General features: G+C 42.2%; 1 protein-coding gene across 2 annotated transcripts in view; it reads left to right on the forward strand.

The window, feature by feature from the left end:
- TMTC1 (transmembrane O-mannosyltransferase targeting cadherins 1) overlaps nt 1-22,790 on the forward strand; it is a 151,514-nt gene that overhangs the window by 86,033 nt on the left and 42,691 nt on the right. For both annotated transcript variants that reach the window (XM_042889622.1, XM_042889623.1), the window contains exons 9-10: nt 1,343-1,464; nt 15,326-15,490. In XM_042889622.1, the coding sequence (XP_042745556.1) occupies nt 1,343-1,464; nt 15,326-15,490 (287 nt within the window). The remainder of the gene's footprint in view (nt 1-1,342; nt 1,465-15,325; nt 15,491-22,790) is intronic.

Raw genomic sequence — 22,790 nt, forward strand, 5'->3', positions numbered from 1 at the left:
GTTTTGTACCTGTAGAGAATGTTCATGGTCTTTTCCACAGGATAGCATTTTAATACTGAGGTTTCTGAATTTCAGCCATCAATTAAGCCTGCAGTAACTAGCATCACAGTCTGTGGTTGTGCAGCAGCAAGAGGTTGTACTGTGTGGCCCCACATCGCTGACTGGGCTCGCCTCCTCTACTAGAAAATCTCATTCGACATGTCTGGATTTAGGTTCCCACAGCTAAAGCTTTGGAATTCAATTTGCTCTGCGAAGTTGAGAAATTGCCCAAAACAATTAGATAGCACTGCAACCATTAAGCTATTCTGCTTGCATCTGTTTCCAAATGTGACAAAGTTTGACTTTTTTGAATGGATGCAGAACAGCGCTGCTGCAGCTGATGACACAGTGGTATGGCAGGGTAGGAAAGCACGAATTTTTGGCTGGGTGGTTTTACAGACCTAATACTGCACTTCTTTTAGCTTGATTTTATCCCTTGACATCACCAGCAGAAAGTGTGAAATGAGTTGATAGTTGGGGTGCAGGTAATGGTAGAGCTAAACTTGCCGAAAGAGGCTTTGTTCTCTTGGTAGTGGGAATGCTGTGGGTTTCAGCACCCTGAGATTTTTGTGTCAGCCCTGTGAATCACAGTTGTTTCAAACTGCATGTGGCAATTGGATTTCTCCTCAAAGAGGAACATTAAAATGAACTCAGTGAAGGATGTTAACTCAGCTCAAGTGAAAGATATAGTATATATATATATATAGTATAAGTACATCTCATATTTCCATCTCTGTGTGAGTATAGAGACTTGTGAGAGACAGTATCATTTCAAGTTCAGGCATCGTCTTGAAAGAGATAAAATGGCTACATTAATATGCCATTTGGGGCGAATTTATTCACACAAAATGTAGCTGATTGAACAGCTTCTCCTCCCTTACAGACACTTAGGATTGCACACAGGCAGTCTGTGCACTTGTGTATTTACATACAAATGTACTGTGATGGACATGTTAATTTATACATTCACACCATTGTGAACTTAACCTATTACTAGAATGGAGTGCATCTTAGGTGCAATTTGTGGTATATCAAGAGAGCTGCATAGAAAGAATTTACTTTACAAGAGTAATACATCCTGTGTACTGTGCACATTGTGCACTTTTTGGGCATACCAGATGCACAGACTTTATATAAATATGAAAAAACAGTATATTGCAATAATTTCTTTAAATGCAAAACATATAAACATGAATTTGAGTTGCTTATTTTACTAATAAGAATCTCAGAAGATAAGGCTAAGCAGCGTTGAATGAAATTGGACTTTTTTAGTTGATATTTGTTTAATTTTGTGTTATTGCAGAAACTGGAACACAAAGAAGTTTTGGTTGGCTTGTTGTTCCTGGTTTTCCCCTTCATCCCAGCCAGCAACCTCTTCTTCAGGGTGGGATTTGTGGTGGCAGAGCGAGTCCTTTACATGCCGAGGTAACTATTGCAATTGAATTCCTTTCTAATGAGACTGCCATCCCATTTTCTAAAAACAGGCACGATTACTTTTACAATTCAGATGTTTATATTGATAGTATGCTTTCTGCCGTTGAGTTGGTGTGATTGTATGAGGGATTTTGTCTTCCGTTGAGAGCAGATCACTCGGCAGGAGCAAAGCTAGCCAAATTCCTTTTCACTTTTCAACACAGATTTTGATGTGTGTGAAACAGCTGAATACAGTGATGAGGTGTTATTTCTTGAGGATTGTTCCCACAGACACTTTCTCCTGATAGCATTCTCAACTGAAATCATCAGTGACTTTACTCTAAGGATGGTATCTGAAGAGTTAACTTATCGTTCTTGTTGTGTACTGCTCAGCTTTTGTGCTACAAAGGTGCTCAGTGAAAACAAAGGTGACAGTGTTAGGCTGCTAACTTGAGTAGCTGAATATTTTCATGACATATCTGTATAATATTGATTACAAACACATCTATGAGTGGAGGATTTGCAGTTGTAGAAGAGGATCTGTCAGCTTCTGCCTCAAAATTTCCCTCAGTTTCCAGCCTCTTAATAAATGTTGCTTCAGTGGTCTGAGTGCTTCCTATTTCTTTTAATCAGTGACAGATTTGAGATGTTACTTCTTACATATCCATAGTATCCAGGCTGGAGCCTACAGTGGCATTCAGGGGTTATTTATCCAAAGTGCACCACCCTATGGAGGCCATGTGGTTGACCTTCCAGCTCAAGTGAAGGCACTTGGAGAAGGTTGCTCAGGAACGTGTTTTCCAGCCATAAGCATAAATTATTATTCCTCAGTGGTACAAGTCAGGACTAATACTATTTGCTGGTGAAGTGGATCAGTTCTTGTTATCTCTAATGGGAGCCACTCTTGTGGAGCTGTCAACAAAGCACAGTCCTCACAAAATGTGGTTTAAAAAATCCTAGGAAAACAAACTTCTAGGACTTTTTTTTTTTTTTTTTTTGCAAAGCATTACACGTATTTGTTAATCTTTTGTGTAAGTAATATCACAAAAGGACTCCTCATTGGTGTAAAACTTGAGCTGCTACTTTTATTTCATTTATATAAGCCTCCTATGCAGTTGGTCCATCTCTCCATGCTGTACTGTAATCTGAATTGCTTCTTGGGCCAAGTCCTACTGATTTTATTCACATCACTAGCCTTGCTTTTGTCTGATGGGAGCATAGCTGAAAGTACAGTGAGTGAAAGTTGTTCCTGAGTTATTTTGCAAATGATACCTTCAACTAATGGATCTTGCATCATTTCAAATTAACTTGAAAATCAGATTGCTTTAAATTCATGTAACAGAAAATGAGGCAACACATGAAAGCGCAAAGCTATTAAGGAAACAGTCAGCTGAACACAAGGCTGTGTCGAGTGGTTGCATTTCTGAATCTCAAAAGAACAACTGCGGAAAATTCTTCAGCTGTCAGCAGTTCCTTGTCCTCCTCCAGATGAGACTGCTGATATAATGAGAGGAGGAGCAATGAAGAAGAAAAAAGGAGATGTTTGCACAGACAAAATTAATCAGCGTTAACATGTGTGCATATAGTTTGTATAATGCTTTTCATCTCCCTGCGGGCTTTGCAGATATATGACCTATAGTGAAGGGAATTGATAGTTGACCTTTTTTATTTTTTTCAGGCAGGAAAATGGAGGCAGGAGGATTACATGGTTTCTCCAGAGTTAGCCTGTGTCAGTCCGTGGTTCTCTTACGTCCTACTTTGCAATGTGTGGTGTTTGCTTTTAGCCCAGGCAGCTGACAGGAAAGGGAATGAAAGCTCCAGCAGCTAATGGGAGAGGAGGACCGGCATTGTGAAGGCTGCTGAAGGAGACATTTTCCAGCAAAGCAATCTTGAGAACTGATTTCTTGGCTCAATTACTAAGAAACGAACTCTCTTTTCATCCTCTGGGTTCAAACAACACGAGTGGTGAGGAGGGCTTCTGTGTGCATTCCTGACTGTGGCAGAACCAAAATGATGATGTTTTTTCCCTTCCTCAGGAGCACAGCAGTTTAATAGTGATGGCTCTTGCAAGGCGCGTGTTCTTTATTTAGAACAGCCTGTAGCAGTTTGCTTCTGTTGAAAAGCGCTTTTCCTTTGCTTTGCCGTTTCTTCTCTGAAATTCAGTTAACCAGTCAGAGGTGGTAATTCAGCTTTATTTAGACAGAAGTACTGAATCACATGCTGAAGACTTGCTGACCTATGTTTTCGAGGTTATACAAGAAGGTGCTTTTCTATCTCCATTTCAAGTAATAGCCTATTATTAGTTGTTACAGGTTTTACAGGTGTACGCACTGCCTGTATGTATCACAGCCTCAAGTCCTAATTCAGTGTCGTTCAGCAGTTACCTGGGCAAAAAGTCAAGCATTTTGTTGTCAGTAAAAGTTGAGTAAGGACCCAAGGATTTATGTAAAAGATGTAAATGCAAAGGCAGGAGGAATAGGCTTTCTACTTAATGGCTAATTATACAGCTGGGCCTTCCTTTCTGGAGGCGGATGGCTGTTTTGAACAATTCCTCTTCTGTCTGAGCTGTGCCTCAGGGAAGAGGGATACAAAACAAGTCAACCTGGTTGAATGTTGTTTTTTTTGTTTTGTTTTTAATTAGCCTTAGCAAAACAGAAGTATTTGGCGAAAATATCTCTTATACTTAGTTTTCATTTGAGGATTACAAGTGCTTTTTTTTCGTTTAAATCAGAACTTTTTAAAAGTAGCACTGCTTAAACCTGAAAATTTTCATAGGAAATCAATTTATTTTCTTTAAACTTCAAATTGAATTCTTGTTGTTGTTGTTTTCTTATCCTGAAGGGGTGAAAGCGTGTTTTCAGGAGAGCTGAAAGTGTGAAATATTCCAGAAAATGTGGGCAGGATACAATTCCAGAGGATGCAGTTTTCAAGAGAGGCATCAAAATAAATAACTGGATCAGTGAAAGACTCAAATCACAGCAGGTTTTCCATTGCAGGTTTTAAAATGCAGATGTAATTATCCATAATACCTATCCACCAGTGTTGCTCAGAACACTGCAAACAACATGTTTTAAAATTGGGAACAACTTTGTGCATCCAGTCATTCTGAACCATGTGCCATTTGTCTGTATACTTGAATGCGAGCACTCACTCCTACCATGTGTTGCCCTTCACATGAAGATACAGGAGAGGCAGAGAACTCTCTGGAGTTTTCCATTCAGGAGTTTTCTGCTCTATTGACTTTGCAGCAGAACTGTAGTTGCTCTTTGCCTCATAGGATCAGACCTATCCTAGGGGAACAATTTCTGCCTTTTCCTCATCTTTTACTGCTGCTTTACTAGCTCCTGGCTGGGCTGCTGTGTTGTAACTGGATGTCTGAAGCTTTTTTTGCAAGTTTGTAACAACCAACAAATCAACCCAAGTGTTGCTATATGGCTTATTTCTGACTTGTAGAGCAACTCAAGCTGAAAGCAGTAGGCAACCTAGCAGTACCTACACAGCTACCCTGGCAGCTCATTTGAGGTGCATACTGTAAGGAGTCGGTCACAGAGTGCACCATTACTCTTTCCCAATTGGGACAATTGTAACTTGATGCCATTTTTTTCACCAACTCTTCAGTTTGTTAATAGTTGATGCTGCAACCCTAATTGTCAGTACTGCTGCTATAGTCATCGTGGCATTTGTCTATCTAAAAATCTACAGTTAAGACAACTAACAGAAAAAAAAGTGTGATTGCACTTTTCAGGAATTCAGTGTATCATGGCTTTCCCTAAGCCATAGCAAAGCAGAGGCTCAATGGAATTTCTGCCTTTGCACAGGGGACGCTTTTGGTTCTTTGTGCTAATGCATTCATTCAAATTAGTGTAATTATGTACACTGTTAAGTGGTGTAATTGGGAAGAGGAATAAAAAGAAAAAAAAGAACCTGATGGGTAATGGGTTAATTTGTAATTTCTATAAACATGAATACTCCTGAGTAGAAGTCCTCATTGCTTGCAGCCTCTTGAGGATGGGACTTACTGGTGCTTGTCTTTTCTGGGAGCATGTCATGCTCTCCACTTTACTTTCTTCAAGGCAGCTACATAACGTGGTAGTGGTGGTGGTGGTGTACTTTCTGTTTCCATTGCCATCCCATTATTTAAAGTTACCTGAAGTGGAAAGTTCTCCAAGACTGAGGAGCCAAATTCCCAATTACCTGTTCAGCATTCCCTCAGTAATACATCAGATCCTGTAAGTAGTTAATCTGGCTTCTGGTAATCTAGCTGAAGGAGCTTCAGTTTTCAATTGGAACCAAGTACTGACACAGCAAAGTCAGCTATGAAAGTCCCACTGACTCCATGCAGTCAGTTTATCTTTCTGCTCCTCCATCTTGATTCCTTTGGGATCTGGAATCCAAGTCACACCTTCTCCATTTACTTAAAGTCCCGCAGTTTTAATGCAGTGCTATTGCTGCTGCTCCTGCCAGGGCCTGGCAGCTGAAACAGCGTGGTCAGAGTGAGTCATGCTATATGGCCCATAGAGAAGCAGAGGCCTGGAGGCTCTGCAGGGCATACAGGGCACTGGGAGCGCCTTACTGGTGGCAGCAGGCCAGCCCTCAGCCCCAGCCCGCCTCACCATGAGGCTGGAGGCTGCACAGTAGCCAACAGCTGAGGTCAATGTGGCATTGAGCCCTCTGCAGCCCACTGGGGCCTATGCAGAGGCAGGCACTCTGCTTCTGCTTCGCTCTGTGTTGAAAAACAGCTCCACCCCATTGCTTTAGAAGGGGCTGTGGGGATTTACTGCTTGTAGGAAGGCTAAGCCCTGTAAGCATCTACCTTTCAGATGCGTTTCCAAAGCTAAGCCCCTGCTTTTGAAGGCTTGCCTACCCCTATTAAACACTTCAAGGAGAAATCAAAGCAGCCATCCTCTGCTAATGCAGGCAAGAAATGCTGAGATGCTAGTGCCAGATATTTTGGCGAAAGGCAATAAAGATGAGGGAATAAAAGCCAAAATGATTCTGCAAAGCTGAAAACGATTAGCTCATGGTGCGCTTGGTCTAGACTGCAGTCTTTAGTTGTTTTAACTAAATTTAAAACATGCTTTTGAGAAGCACGTTGTATTTTGGCCATGTAGAATTGATTCAGGAAAAGGCTGTATTTGTGTTGAGCATGAGCATTAATGGCTGTTCTGGAAAGATTTTTCATTTTATTGTGCTGTATTAGGTTAAAGGGAAACCTTCAGACATGTTTATTTTGCTCTTGAAGATAAGACATATGTGAGAAATAACTCACAATTTCTGAGAAATAACACTAAATTACATTCACGTCATCTTGTAGAAATAATCTGTTTGGTTGCGCTGATTAAAAGAGGAATTCTTATTTACAGTGGAATATAGTCCCCTTAAGAAAATATATTGTGAGATTTAATAGAAATAGTTTCTTATGTGACACTTTCGAAGATTTGAGGTGAGACTGAATGGAAAATTATATATCTGCCACAGAATTTTGGAAATAATTACAATATTTTAATTAAAGCTACAGCATATAGGCTCTGCCTCACTAAAGAATATAAGATTTTAGGGGACTGTCTGTGGAATCCCCATGGAGTCATATAGGAATTTTCATTTATAAGCTGTTCTCTTTCTGTATTCAAAACCATGAAAACATTCTGTATTACCTGGAAATATTTCAGACAGGAATCTGTTGGAAGTTAATTCAGTCTTGGACTCAAGCACTCTAATGAAGTGAATTTGTTTATCATGTGACTTTCATTGGAAGAGAGGGAAGGGAAATGTGTGCAAATGTTAAATAGCCATTCAAAGGCTATTTCATTCATTTCTACTTCATATTTCCCTTCTAATAAGGAAAATAGGAGTTCCTAGATTTTCTGTAATTATGTTGTGCTCTAAATAGAGGATGGCGTTGCTCATGGAGGTAAATCATACTGATGACTTAACCAATCATGTCTAAGTGTCTTTAGTACAGGTCTATAGATTTATCTTAGAGCTAGAAGGAAAGCCTAATACTATCTCATAGGGTATGCTCCCAAATTACATGTATGCTGCCAGTGTTTATTGTTCTCTGTCTCTTTGTATTATGTATGACTTGCAGACCTTATTCCAGGAAAAGGCCTCTTAATTAGTAGTAAGTTAAACACACTAGTGTTACTTTGTTATCATAGTAACTGTACTGAGTTGTGAGGTTTGCTTTTTTTTCCCAACAACATCTATTGTTTTACAATACATGGTGGTGGGTGTCACATCTTTAAAAAGCCTTAGTGTCCAAGAATTGGCGATAAATAAATAAACTGTATCCGTTCCATATGATCATGGAGACAATTCAAACAATGCTTTTCCTTTTGTTTCCAAAGTTTGATGCCACCAAGTAAGCATGGATGCATAGGGAATAATGTTGGCTAGCTGCAGGTAACAGGCACATCCCACATCCTGCTTGCCTTTGAACATTTAGTGCAAAAAAGTGACTGTTCCAATAGGCTTTTCCCTCACAGTCCTGGCTGGTTGAGAAAGTAAGGTTTGATACAAAATTTTCCCATGAAAAATGGGACATTTTAGTTAGTGCAAAACTTTTTGCCAGGGTGTGCTGACTACCCAAGATGGACCTTATGGTCAAAAGGACATGGATGACAGAAATGGACAATAGGATGCATGTGGTCTGGCATTGCTTATATCAGGGCAATGCTGATTCTCATGCGAGCATTGGATAGCATACTCCACCTGCTGCACACCTTCAGTTTCTCAGGATCGTTAACACTGGATCTACACTCTTTCAGTTCAGTGTGAGAGCAGTTTGATTTAGTCCTGCTCCAGGCCCATGCTTGCACTTGTGCCAAGTGCCAAGTGAGCCAGCCTATTGCTCACTGAGTTTAATCTAGCCTTGAACCAGCTGCAAGAAGAAACTTCATCCAGCACTAAATTTGGCCATACAAAGTTAACTTTTCAAAACTTCTCAAATATGTTTGTCTTGGTACAGTAAGGTTATTCTGGGTCAGCAGGTAAGGTTTGGTGACTGGAGAGTTTTGGGGACCCCGGCTTGAAGCCCTACAGCTGAACTCTGTTTCATATCCCCACTTCGAACCCTGACCTAGCACCGAGATGTGAGCCTGAGTGGTCCAGGTCACAAGGAGAGCCCCTAAATTTTGATTCTCTGTTTCTTCTGGGTGACCCAGATGCAAGCTAATGTGCACATATACTATTCTTGCAGACAAAAACATTTTTTAAAAGTCCTGATCCTAAACAGCTCCACCCTTGAAAACCTCGACATTTTTCATTTAATAGCATCTTGACTACCTGCCAGCACCAGTCGCACTGGACCTCCATGCCTGTGGGCACTGCTCTGGGGCAGAATGAGCCACATTGAGCTATGCCTGTTTTGCCAATGCTCCCTTCTGCATCAGACTGCGTGACTGAGAGGCAGGAGTGGCCCAAATGGTGTGCAGAGTATGCTTTTTGCAATCAATGACTCCCCATTAGAGAAGTGTGAGTGCAACCATTTTGTTTAATGGGCATGAACTGCCTTTCCAGCTTTTTCCCCTGCAGCAACAGCCCTGTCTGTGCAGCTTGGATGGCTTTGGCATGTATCCTCAGCTCATGCTATGGAGCTGGAGCAGCTTTGGCTGGGAGCATGAAAAGCGTGTTGTGCCTAGGAATGTCTGCATGAGTCTGGACTGGGAAATGTGAGTGACTTTAAGAGAGTCCAGTGTTTGCTTTCAGCATTTGGATCGGGCAGCAGAGAACATCGTCCTCCTGGCTGCACCTCCCTGACAGCAGCAAAGTATACACTTAATTTAAGCGATGTATGCAAGGGTTAAACTTGCTTCAGAATGGCTCAAAAGTGAGGGTTAGTTTTTATGGAGAGAAAGGGAGCCATCTGAACTAAGTGCTGGAAATCAAGAAGGAGGTTTGCAGCCCAGAAAGAGCCTCCGGGGCGAAATGTCAAAGCCGAGTGCACTTTCTGTTCTCAGTATAGTTTTGGGATAATCCCTTTTGTTGCATTAACAGCCCCTGAATGGGGCGGTATTTCTTCCATGCTTTGACAGGCTGCTTCCAGGCAGCGCTTTTCATAACTGCTCTGTATGTATGCATCTACTTGGACTCTTATCTGGGCTGAGATCTGGAGTAACTGCTTTGAGATCAGTGGATTTACTTCAGGCTTACATGCATGTGGCTGAGATTAAGTCTGTTCCAAAAATCCCAACCACCAAACAATGACTTCACAAGATCTGACATCCCCAAAATAACCATTAAGGAGTGTGAGGAAGGCATCCTTTGGGCACAGTTTCTCCCACTCGAGTTTACAGCCACACCTGCTGCTGCCCTGCAGCCACGGGGCAGGGACTTAGTGCATCCCTTCTGCAGCACCCACCCTTCTCCTCTTCGCAGTGGAAGGCTGTACCTTGCAAAGTTGCAGGTCAGAAAATACAGTAAAACACGTCAGTAAAACACACCTCTGCTTTTGGGAGTGCTTTGTAGAAGCAGGGCTTCACGCACCTCCCAGAGGAGGTGAGATGGTTTCCAGTACGGACAGATTGCTGCAGTGGAACATGCCAATAATCTCAGGCTGCAGTGCTCAGATAGCTGCAGTGCTAACCACGTTGTGTCTGCAGTGAGGCAGCATGGCCAGCAAACAAGTGCAGCAAGGCACTCTTGACTTCTTGATGAAGGTGTCTGATCCAAACTGGGAGAGAGGAACAGGGGGTAAGCAAATCAAATCAGCAACAGCTCTGGCTGGGAAAAGGAGCCTTAGTGGCTAAAGAAAAGGTTGAATTTGTGATCTAATTATGGTTTGCGAATATTAAGTGTCTGCTGTTTTGGCTCTTATGTTAATCAGGCGGTATTTGTAGCGCTCCATGGGATACAGGGTCTGCGCGCCACCTCGTTCCCATCTGTTTGTGCCTCTTATCACTTCACTTCATGCAGGTGGAATGATATTAACAAACCACAGAAACTACAGATGAAAATCTGTCATTGCATAGCTCCCTGCATGCAGTCTGCCAGAAACGTGTAAACGGCGCACAGTGTTTGCCTACCAAGTGCAGTTCTGCCCTCACTGTAAAACACGACCCCACTAAGGTGTCACTGGTACTGTAGGAGTCCAAAACATGAGGCTGGTGGGTCTGTGTGCCAAGCAAGAATCCCTTGTGCGAGCCCTCATGTAGTGGTAGTGACATTCTGAAGCTGCACGTTCCCCCGTTGTAAGGGTTCTCATTGTGAGCCCAAGCAAAAACTGCTACCACGTTACCTGTTCCTTAGGTTCTGCTTCACATCTGACCCAGGGCTAAGCTGTCACAGACTTTTCACAGTGGGGAAGGTTGCTGTAGCAAGCTGTTGCCTATCCTACAGAAGAAGCAAAAAAAAAAAAAAAAAAAAAGATTAGCAGTTTTACTATAATCCAGTGGAAAATGGACTTAAAAAATAATAGTAGTTTGGGGATTTGGCTTGTTTTCCATTATTTTGCTTTGGCTACAAAGTATGTTAGAAAAATGCTTGAATGACATGGGAGGCCAATGCCAGGACAAAAGTCTTACAAGAGAACTGGCTCTCTCTCAATAAGAAATGCTACAACTAATACAAAAATAAATCATACAACCATAGGTACACATAAAGGTGACTATGAAGATGCTTAGAATTTAGTACTTAAGCGTATTAATTTTTTCAGGTGGGAAATAGGTTTTTGATAGAGGCCTTTTCATTTTTTTTCTTTAAAAGCATGTGAGTAAAGTCTGATTTCCCACTGAGCTAATTTTTGATACGGAATTGAGTCCCCTGGCACTCTGAGAAGAAAAGCTGGTGTATTTGTGCTTTGTGTGCTTGTAGGTGATTGCAGTGTCATGGCAGCATTAACCATAGAATCACAGAATGGGCTGGGTTGGAAGGGACCTTAAATATCATCTAGTTCCAACCCTCTGCCATGAGCAAGGTTGTCACTCTCCAGATTAGGCTGCCCAGGGGCACAAACCATGCAGGAAGTGTCTCAGAGTCACTTGTCAAGTTAGCTGAAGTAGATGAGCGCAGTGTCACCATACGTGGTCTTTTAGCCACCTCTGCCTGGACTGCTGCCCATTGCTAAAACCCTCACAATGAGTGAGCCTGGGCTGCTCAGATCCAGCAGCCATTAGGCCATATTGCTGTGCAGCAGCTCTGTCATAGCAAGCTTGACGTTGCCAGATGTTATGTCTCTGTATGAAAGCTAATTTCAATACCAGGATTTTTTAGTCTGTTATGAAAGAAATGGGTTGTAGAGTAAGAGGAAGCCTACATTTGTGGAGAAATGAAGCAGCAGTATTTTTTTTTCTATTTATTTATTTATTTATTTATTTATTTTTATTTTGAGGGATGCTGATATGGATGGTTTTTTTGTTTGTAGTGGTTCAGTGGATGTGGAGGAGAAGGGTCTGGTTTTTTCGTGATTTCACCATCATGATTTGATCTTAAGTTAGAAAGGTAAAGAGAGGTGCAAAAAAAAGTAAAGGATCGTAGTATGAATCTTGGAATGGTTTGGGTTAGAAGGGGCGTAAAAGTCCATCCAGCCCCAATGCCCTGCCATGGGCAGGGCTGCCACCCAGCAGCTCAGGCTGCCCAGAGTCCCATCCCTCTTGGCCCTGAGTACCTCCAGGGATGGGGCACCCACAGTTTCTCTGGGCAGCTGTGCCAGGGCCTCACCACCCTCTCAGTGTAAAATTTCCCCCTGACATCTAATATAAATCTCACCCTCTTTTAGATTAAAATCATTTCCCCTTGTCCTTTAACCACCTACCCATGAAAAAAGTTAATTCCTCTCCTGTTTATAAGCTCTAAGTATTGGAACGCTGCAATGATATCTCCCCTGACCCTTTTCCAGACTGAACAAGACCAGCTCTCTCAGCCTGTCTTTATAGGAGATGTGCTTCAGCCCTTTGATCATCTCCATGGCCCTCTTCTGGACCCACTCCAACAGCTCCATGTCCCCCTTGTGCTGGGGGCCCCAGTTCTGGACACAGTACTGTGGCTGGGGCCTCAGGAGGGCAGAGCAGGGGGAGACAATCCCCTCCTTCACCCTGCTTGCCACCCCTCTTTTGATGTAGCCCAAGATACTGTTGGATAATAGGTTTAGAGATGTTGCAGACAGTTTTTTTGCACACAATTTTTGGCACAGAAATCACAAATGCACCTGCTTTCCTGGCAGCAAGGACATGTGAGTGCTTTATAGTCCTTGCTCTGCAAAACCTTTTAGCCAGGACATTTCCAACCACTCTCAGCCACAGGTTGGGACTGAAAAATAGATGTAATAGGAAAAACTGTGCAGAGATGCGGCTCTGCTGACTTGCACTGAAGCGTCCCTGGCAAAGCAATGAAGTAGATCTTCCCCACCCTTCCCCTATTGATTTGAGACAGGGAATTGTCTGAAGTTTAAAGACAAACTTACCAGATTCACACTTTCTGATCCTTTTCCTTTTCCCTTTTGTTGAATATGCGTGCATTTTATAATACAGATACATTAACTTTAGACTAATTAGACTGTAATTGTGGCACAACTACAGCCCTGTCCTAACTTTATTGGAGCAGTTTTGCAGTTTTGGGTTCCTATGATTTGGCTCCATGATTGCCTTCTGGCAGCCACTTGGGAAACCATTCTCCTCACTGTCCATACTGAATCCTTGCTGAATGTGGAAGAAGAGACTGGAAAGGGCTGCCCAGGGAGGTGATGGAGTCACTGTCCTTGGAGGTGTTCAAGAACCGCATGGATGTGGCACTGAGGGATGCGGTCGGTAGGCACAGTGGTGTTGGATTGGGCTTGGACTAGATGATCTTAGTGGTCTTTTGCTACCTTAATGATTCTGTGATTCTATGATTGCCTTTGGGTTACTGACTGTTAGTCTCTAAGGGGGCCCTGAAAAGCACAGAGACAAATCACAGCTAAGATGGACCCTTACCCTCACCCCTCTGCTGCCTCAGTGTGCAGCTGTCACAGATGCTGGAAAATCTCCCCTGGACGGGAAGCAGCAGCCTTGCAGTGCCTGTGCAGCCACAGTGCAGAGCTGGCCGTGCTGCTGGGCCAACATCACTAGCAGCTAGGGCAGGGTTTGATAGAAATACCAAGACATTGACGTTTGCATATTTTATTTTCTGGAAGCATTCACCATTCTGTTTGAAAAGGCCCGTTCTCAAAAATGTGAAGGTGTAGGGAACGTCTTTTGAAAACAGCTTTGTGCTAAAGCAATTAAGTAACGTTTATGTCAGATAATTGATTTCAAGGGAAGGATTAAATTGCTGAAAGGCTAAATAACAGAATGAAAACAATCTGCAGGTTTTCGAGGCATTTCTCATTGGGAGGGGAGGGCTTATTACTGAGATTAGCTTTTCAGAGTTGTAAAGGAAGGTTCAGCAGCTATAAAGGCTGGGTTGTTTGGCACCAGCATCTCGGTTTGTGGCTCTAAGTGTCTGCTTGCAATTAATGTAGGTACAATAAACATATGTGTGCAAAAGAGTTTGTGGAAAAAAAACAACAGAGTGAGTGCTGTAAGAAATGTGTTTCAGCCAAATGCAAGTGTAGTTAAGTGAAAATAAATATTGATAAACGCATCTGAGAAATGGGAAAACTCTAACCTAATGCCAAAGTTCAGAACGATCTCTGGAACTGATGTTTTTTCTGTATTTGTCTCCTATGTCTGTGCCTCTCTCAGTGCCCTACATGACACTAATACCCTGCCAGAGGCGGCACCTGGTGCAGATCAGTACACAGCAGGGGTGGCAACTTCTGATCAGCATATAAAAGCTTCCTCAGTAAGAATGATTGTCCCTCTCTGGATAGCATTTTAGCACTATCCTCATCCTTTCATGGGGCAGAGAAACTGAGGGGTAACATGTTCACAGTTCCTCAAAGATGGGGCATTTTTCTGTTTTCCAGATAGCCTTACACTGTATTGCATACTTATTTGCAATGTTACCTCTGTCCAGGGAGTTATGTTTCTAGTTTTTCTTCCCTTGTAGCAGTCTCACTGGGACTCCTCTCTAGGTAGAGCCCACATAGTGATATAGTCACAGTGCATCCATTATCCCCAAGTGTTGTTTCAGTTCCTTCTGCTCCCTCTTTTGTTTGGGGAGAGCTGCCAGGGCTAAGATAGACTTTAAGTCTGAAGCTAAATTTTTATCTAGTGAGAGCTGTGGCTCAATGTGTAGTATTTTGGGTTAAATAGTTACAGATAAGCTAATGAAGTGCCTCAAGCAATAGCAATTGAAGTTCCCTCGTAAAAATGCTGAGCAAAATTAGCGGTATGCTAAGTACAGCAACTGAAAGCCCTGAATTTCCAGCTCGGAGGGAGTCACTGGAAGGATGGGCAACATTTGCATGAAGTAATTCATAATTACTGACTTAGTTTAAAGCTATACAGAAGCAAACCTCCGTTCAAAACGTGATTCCCTCCAGAACCTTTTGGAGAGGCCTCTGACCCCCCTCCAGCTGTGCCTTACTCCTCTCCGGGTTCCATGCTGCGCAGACCGGCACTAATAGCAACCACCACTGGGGCTGTTTGCTCGAGCCGTAATGCTTTTCCCTTTGGTAGCACTCAGTATTACTGTTATTACATGATGCTTTGCTAGCTTGCTGTTGGGAAAGGCAGCTGCCTTGCACAGAGTGGTGCAGGCTACCATTACGCTGTGTGGGATTATGCACGCTACTATACTTCTGGCATCTGGGTCTGTCATTTAGATTAATTTGGAAATTATACAGTGACTTGAGAAAAAATGCTGCTGAATTCGTGTTTGTTATCTTGGACAATATAATTAGTTAAAAAAAAAACCAACAGTAACTGTGTAAGAAATGCGATACTGAATGGTGTTGCATGTAAACTGGAGTACTACAATGTAACTGTACCTTTTCCATTTTTCACTTTTTTTCCAGTATGGGGTACTGCATCCTTTTTGTCCATGGTCTGAAAAAGCTGACTACGTGGTTAAATAAGTGGCGAATTACTGTTCTGACTCTCTTTGCTTTACTGCTGCTGCTGTTCTCTTGGAAGACCGTGAAACAGAATGAAATCTGGCTCTCCAGAGAGTCCCTGTTCAGGTATGGGCAGCCATGGGAGAATACTTGTGTTTTCATATTGTTTAAAGTAAGTTGTGCCTGTTTGCTACATGGAATAAACGGTTTGCTATGTCACAAGGACTAGTCCAGCTATTAATGCAGTGGTGCAATTAACATTTTGATTATTATACATAAAAAAAAAGTTACCACCACCACCTACTTTCTGTTTTCTGACAGCTGTGCAAAAACTGGTGTCAGCAATTTATGTGCATATACACAAACTTTTGTTCTGGCAATAGCATTTTTAAGACACTGTTTTTAAATAACTTCAGTGCTGTAGATTTACCAATAATGTAATGCTTTCCTTTTTAAAGACATAGCAGAATTTTGTTGCAGCCCTACAAAACACCATAGTAACGCTATTGAATATATTGAATTTTCTTTAGCAATATTCTTAATGACAAAAATGAAATGCAACAAAGTGCCAAGCTTAATGTACCATATTTCATTTTATTTGATTACTCTTTGCCAAACAGCTCTCTTTATAACCTCATTTATATATTTTTCTGCATCAGAGCAGACTGTTTCATTTTGTGTTTTGCTAGAAAATGTATTGCATTTGCCTCCAGCTGCTTTCAGCAGTTGTCTAATTGTGAGGTAATTGTAGAAACACAGGTGATTTGCACACTGGTTGCTTAGCTTTATTTTCTAACTTATTGGCCAGAGCAAAGTTTAATTTACTCGGCACTGAAGAGTATGAAATCACTTTTTATGTGTACCTTTCAGACTTCAGGAGACACTCTTGAAGTGGTTGGAGCGCTGTTAGCGGAATTTTGTTTTAAATGTAGAGTAAGGGTTTCTTTACTCCAACACAATTCGTTGCCTGTCTCTCTAAACCTCTGTTTGCTGTTCAGACAGCAGCAGCCATGGTGACCAGTCTGGGCTCTCACAGCTCTGCGTTAATTGTGGTTCCAGTCCAAGCCATTCAAGTTGGTGGTGGCCACTTGCAGGAAAGCCAGACAGCTTCCCAAATTGGGTGACTCTCTTGTTGAAAGGGGGGGGAAGATGGCAATTCCATATGTTGTGCATTAGGCATCACCTGTGTATCATTGCATACTGCTGTGGTCACCTGTGTGGTCAATTGTGTTTAAGAGAGAAGAAGTCAAACCAGAGTGGATGAGAGGAAGGTATCTCTCACTCCTCTCTTCCAGGAGAACCCCTCTTGGGATGATTCAGTGTGCCAGAGGGTCTACCACAAAGGAGACATAACCCATAGTTACTTTGGCTTAGTTGGATGCAAATAGAATCATAGAATCATTAAGGTTGGAAAAGACCACTAAGACCATCTAGTGCAACTGTCAGTCCATCACCACCGTGCCCACTAACCACTTCCCTCAGTGCCACATCTACACTTGAAATAGACCTGTATCTATCCTGCCTCCATTCAAAGCAAGGTGGCCTTCCACAAACCAGATCAAATTCAGAAGCCATAGAACTGTTAGTGCAGCACTGAGCCAGAGCTTGGACACAGTGCCCCAAGGTAGGGATTTGCATTATGCTGGAGTAGGTAGGACACTTAGTGGCTTGGGTTAGGCTGGCCAGCTTGGGACTTTTGGGGACAAGTCCAGGAAAGATATCTGCCCTAGGCTTTTGAGAAGAAGGCAAGAGTGTTGGTGTGCTCATGTTGGGTTACCTGGTATTGCCTCAAGAAGCAATTGGCAGCAGATGCCTATAAAAGCAATTTAAGAACCAGACAAGCAGCAGTGATGCTTCTCTCAGTCTTTTCCTAGCTTGCACTGATCTCCAGTTTAAAGACTTCCTGAGTCAGGATTCATTTTCTCTTTTTTTTTTTTTTTTTTCCGCTTAGCAGCTGCTGATGGACTTTTCTTCCATTAATGTCTCTGGCTGCGTTTTCAAATTTATTTATAGTTTTGGCTTCCACAGCATCCTGTGCACTGGGCTCCATCATTAAATTACACAGTGTGCAACAAAACGACTTCCTTTTTGTATGTCATGAATGTTCTGCCTGATCATCTTTCTTGCTTTCCACTAGTCCTGGTGTTTTGAGTGAGTAGGGAGCAACCCATCAACTGATCACTTTTCATGTGCCTTTCGTGCCTATACAACCCAGCCTCTCCCCAGAGCTGTTATGCTTCCATATTGGTGGTTTCTGATCCCTCTTGTCACTGTTTTTAGGTGTTTTCCAATTCTAACCTATCCTTTTGTGATGGAGACCAGAACAACATACTCCATTCAGATTTGCAGCTTAGTACTATTGGGCTGTTTTCTGGTTGTTGTTCTCTATTCCTTTCCTATTTATGTCTAATCTGTCCATACAAGCTCCAGGATACCTGTTATGAGTGGAAATGTCTAATGTGTAGACACCAATCTAAAACTTGTGCCTGTAACAGAATTCCATTTCATTTGCCACTTTCTTGCTCAGTCTTCAATACTGCGAGATTCTTCTGCAACATTTTTTAGTTAGCTTTAATTCCTGCGATGTGATTCATGTTGTCATTTGTAAATGTGCTGTCTCCCTGTTTGATCCCATATTCAGATCTTTTGTGAACACATGAAGTAGCCTAAGTGCCAGTGCATGGCTCTTGGAACCCTGCTTGTAGTCTTCTCCATTTAGGAAAACTTTTCAGCTACCTGTTCTCTTGCTGTATTTCAAGCAGACAGTGATTCACAAGGGGACCTTCCTTCTTATTCCATGATGCCTTCAAGAAATGGGAAAACTTCAGCGAGGGATTTTATCAAAAGCCTTTTTGAGCATCCAGGTGCACAACATTGAGATGATTGAAACTGACAGGGCTTTCATAAAAGCTTTCAATGGCTTTAGTACCACATGCCTGTTGAGTTTATCAAAGAACGACGGATCTGTTCACCTAACTTCTTTCTGCAAAATACAAGGTCAAATTCCCTTTTGGATTGTAGCTATCCAGAAGTTTGCTAGATCTAGTTTTATTGCTGTTTCTCCTAATTACTTGAACATGAAATCAGTCTTGCTGCTCTGTCACTCCCCATATCCTTTGGGTGGAGGCAACTGACATCATGTTCATCATCTCCCATTTCTCCTATATTAAGGGTCATTTAAATGATAGGTTACATACTGCAGCTAATAGCAGCTTCACATTTGATTTCCTTTGGAAAAGTTTTATGCTACCAGGCCCTGTGGATTTTTAGGTGTTCTTGGTGTTGGTTTGTTTTAATGCTTCTCTTAGTACCACTTTAGTTTGAGACACTGCTTTGGACTTGCCTCTCTAAGGAAAGGTTGTAGTGTGGGAATATCCTTCAGCTCCCCTGAGTGAGCTCTTCTGTTGTGGCCTTTTCATCTTCAAGCATTACTTTTAGAACCTCGGTCAGATATTTCCCTTAGTGGGAATTTCTTTGGCTGATTTTCTATATCTGATGCATTGCATTCTTAGCTTTGATATCTTTAGCAAGTTTTTCTTTATATCTCTTTTGGTCTGCCTAATTATGGTTTATGTTGAACTGGATAAAGTTTATACACTTAACTTTTTTTTACCTCTTCAGCTGCAAAGTTTACTTCTTAAATGAGTGTTTTCCATTTCTCATAGCCTTCTTTATTATGCTGTTTAACCAAGTTGGCATTCTGTTGGCCGTCAAGATCTTTTTTCATAGATGTTACACGTGTTGGGAGTCTACAATATGGTAGGATAGGAAAGAAATACAACAGTAGAAGACTGGAAGAAGAAGATAATTTCATTATCTAAGGAGCGTAGAGGCTGTACATGGAATGATGTTGAGAGGACTGAAGGAGGGAGAAGTGGATGGAGGCATGTTAGACAGCAATAAATTAAAAAGGATGGAGAAGGAGGAGAAGATAAGGAACAGTAAAGCAGTTTGAGAGAAAATAATAAGGAAACAGAGCAAATCTATATATGGGGAAAGGAGACATAAATCAACCTACTTGGTAGTCTGTCTGTGCGTTGATTTTTTTTTTAAAGAAGTATGTGCTGAGAGGATCTTTATTCCCATTCTTAGTTCTCTATTCTTCTTCCTCCACTTGCTGCTTTAATTAATTACTGATTCTTCCCTCCTCTCGTTCTTCCCCTTCACCTCTCCTTTCAATTCCTCCATTTGATTAGATGTGTTTCTTCAGTGTCAGTCTGTCTCACTTCCCTCAGTTCTGTTATACATGCTTTGTCTGCACTATTTTTTCCCCAGGAGATGTAGATGTATTCTCAGCATGTTATCAGTTTTGTACTTTGCACCCCATCTTTTTTCATTCTCAAGGTTTGCCCTGCTTTGACACGATGCTGCCAGTGTCAGCACCATCACACTCCCTGCTAATGGCTGCCACAACTCTTGGGCTCCAGTACAGGGTCCAAATCTGGAGGAACCAGAAATCCCTCTGAGTCTGGCTACCTCAGTGTGGAAGAGAATGATACCACCTGAGCAGAGGATGCATCTACATATTTGTGCATAAGTGTGTGTGCAAGGGCTAAAAGTGAGAAGCAAATGACCCATAAGCATAAAAAGTGACTAGATGTATAGATATAGCTATTTGAAGCATAAATTTCTAGAAGCCTCAAATTTGCCTGACTGTGTTAGCAGGTGTACAAGGAGGGCTTGTTTGAGGCTCACGCTCCAGCCAGAGAGAGCGAAATGAGGGCTGTGGGCTGACCCCTGCATCCGCTGTATCAACCTTCTCAAGGTTGATGAAGCTGTCACGTTTCCTTTTGCTCCTGGAAAGCTTTGCATGCACAGCTCACATTTGTGACAGTGTCTGGAAGTAAGGCTGTAGCCAGTAGAGGAACTATATAAAAGTGGCTCTCTCTTAGTTGGCAGTTCTCCCTCCCTAGTCAGGTCTGCTGACCTCAGTAATGTGCAAAAAAAACCCAGTCAAAAACAAAAAAAAGAAACAGGAGAAAAATAACCAACCCACCCCAAAGGAGACATTTACTACTGTGTGCTTTTGTTAATTCTGAGAGTCAACTCAGCTAAGAAGAGCAATTTCCCTTGCATTTTGTGCATCTTCTTTAGAATGGTTCGGAGTCCCGTGTTGATATCTGTGAAAATCAATACGAGGATATGAGGCCAGGGACAGCAGCTGTTGGGGTCATCCAGGGAACATTTTGCCATAGAGAATCTTTATTGGTGATAATGGTTCCCAAAGCAGAACATATCACTTCAGTGTCCCAAGGTTCCTGCTGAGACAGGAGCAGTCTCATTTCCTTGCAAACTGAATGCTTTTCATATGAAAATCACAGAAAATCAATGTACTTTCTGCTCCAAACTTTGCAGAGTGGAACATGCACTGAGGAAAACAATACCATGGTAGACTTTTGCTGGCTAAATGGGGTTTGGGTTTGAGGTTGGAAGTGCCAATGGCGTTTTGTTTCTCTGCATTATGACTAAAAGGCTGCCTCCTTTCCATGGGCAGGAAGCACTACGTAAGATGGCTTTCCTATTGCTTATTTTCCATTTATGTTATTTAGTGCTGTCGTGGAAATCAGAAAGGAAGGAAATGCTCCTGATGAATGACATTGAATGTCAGCTGACTTGTTTCTGACTGGCTGGACAGTGGGTCCTTAGGTTTTCAGAAGGGCACATGTGCTGGGTTGGGGAGGAGGGAGACGGGAGAATTTGGAAAAGAAGTTGGAAAAAGAGATTGAAACTGAGAGAGATTGTGGGCTTGCGGGAAGCAGAAATGGAAAGCCATTGTGTTCTGCTTTGTTATTTATACTCCACCCTTTCCCACTTGGCTTTCATTTGTGGACATTATTGTTTCCCCTGTCAATGAGCAAACAGTGTTCTCAGCTGGTCAAGAATCAATTAGCAGAAGTGTTTGCCTAAACTCTCCAAAAAATCCACTCTGCCTCCAGCCGGGTGTTTGCTGTGCTGCTGACAGTGCGGAGTCCACAAGCAGTTTGCCTCAGTCATTGCTGTGTGCATTTGCAAAACCAAACACCCCCCTCCCCACCCATGCAAGGAGAATAAATAGGTCAGGGAATGTGAGTGGTGTGATGCAGAAGCCAGCATCATAATGACTCGAACTCAAGCCAGTTTCTGTTTCCTATGTCACCCCCACCCCCAGCAGAATCAGCAGATGAAAGAGCTTTATCGGTGACGTTTTAATAAATGGGACCAGCAGGATTAGTAATAAATTCTATTTAAAGAGAAACAGCCCAGAATTAAAATATTTAAACATATGCATCTTACTGTTAAAACTGTATCTCATTAGAACTGCAGTACTTGTGCATATGTAATATACTTCCCACCATTAACTCGGTGTGCTGTGTTTCAGCGGGGGCTATAACGGAGCCAACAACTCATTGCACATAGCTCTGAGATGGTAACAGCTTTGAGTCTGCAACTCTGCCTGTAACGCTGTCAGTGATGTAATTCAACTCTCTCTGTATAAGAATTAATATTCCGGTAATGCCCAGAGGTTGTAAGTGTGTAGTTAATAGCTCCCAAGGCCAATGGAAATTAACACAGCCATAGCAGTCACACATTACTTGCTGCTGGTGCAGTATATCTTTGTGAAAACTAATATAGAAAATCATTCTCTTAAGAATAGCATCAATTAACTGATTTAATTCAGCGATTAGTCACAAAATGTCTTATTCCTGTAGTGCTCCCAGTAAGTAATTTGGAAGTACCTGATGATTAGGAAGCCAACTGCAAGGTCTATTTTTGATTTCTGTAGGCAAACTGTGGCTGTGTTGTGCTGAACTCCGTAAGGCAGCTGTGGGCGAAGCTTTGGAAGCTCTCACAAGAAGGCATTAGTGACACGTGATGCCACTGGCTGCAGATAACCAAAAAGGCAGCAGTTTTGCCACCAGGATTCTCCAGAGTGCCATTTAGAATGAAATTCCTAGCAGAGGGCTTGGGCACCTGTGGGTGCCTGCTCCCCACTGTAGAAACTGTCTGGAACTTTTCATGGTTAACTTCTCTGCCCACCCTGGTTAAACAACAGAGACATTGTAGGCAGGGTAAGGCTTGGAATGACTTTACTCTTGAGTTTCTTACCTGGAGTGGGAAGCATAGAGCTGATGGGGAGGAAGGAAGACAGCAGCTGGCAGGGATCTGCTTGTGAGTGAGAAACAGTGTTTTTTCTGCTTTTACATGAACAGTTTAATCCATTTTTATTTCCCATTACCTCAGAGAGTCCCTATTTATGTGCTGGAAAAAATTTCCCTGTTAAACAGCATTCCGACTTCTCTGGGTTCTTGCAGGGGAAATGTTTCCGTGGTGTACGTGCTCTTGAGATTTCTTTCTAACTATAACCTCGAAGCAGCATTTCCTCCAGCTGTGCAAGGTGTACCTTGTTTTGGGCGCTGTCAATTAAGTAAATAAGCACATGCCTGCT

Source organism: Lagopus leucura, unplaced genomic scaffold (genome assembly GCF_019238085.1).
Source record: "Lagopus leucura isolate 7727_CA_CO unplaced genomic scaffold, USGS_WTPT01 Super-Scaffold_100159, whole genome shotgun sequence".
Taxonomy (NCBI): domain Eukaryota; kingdom Metazoa; phylum Chordata; class Aves; order Galliformes; family Phasianidae; genus Lagopus; species Lagopus leucura.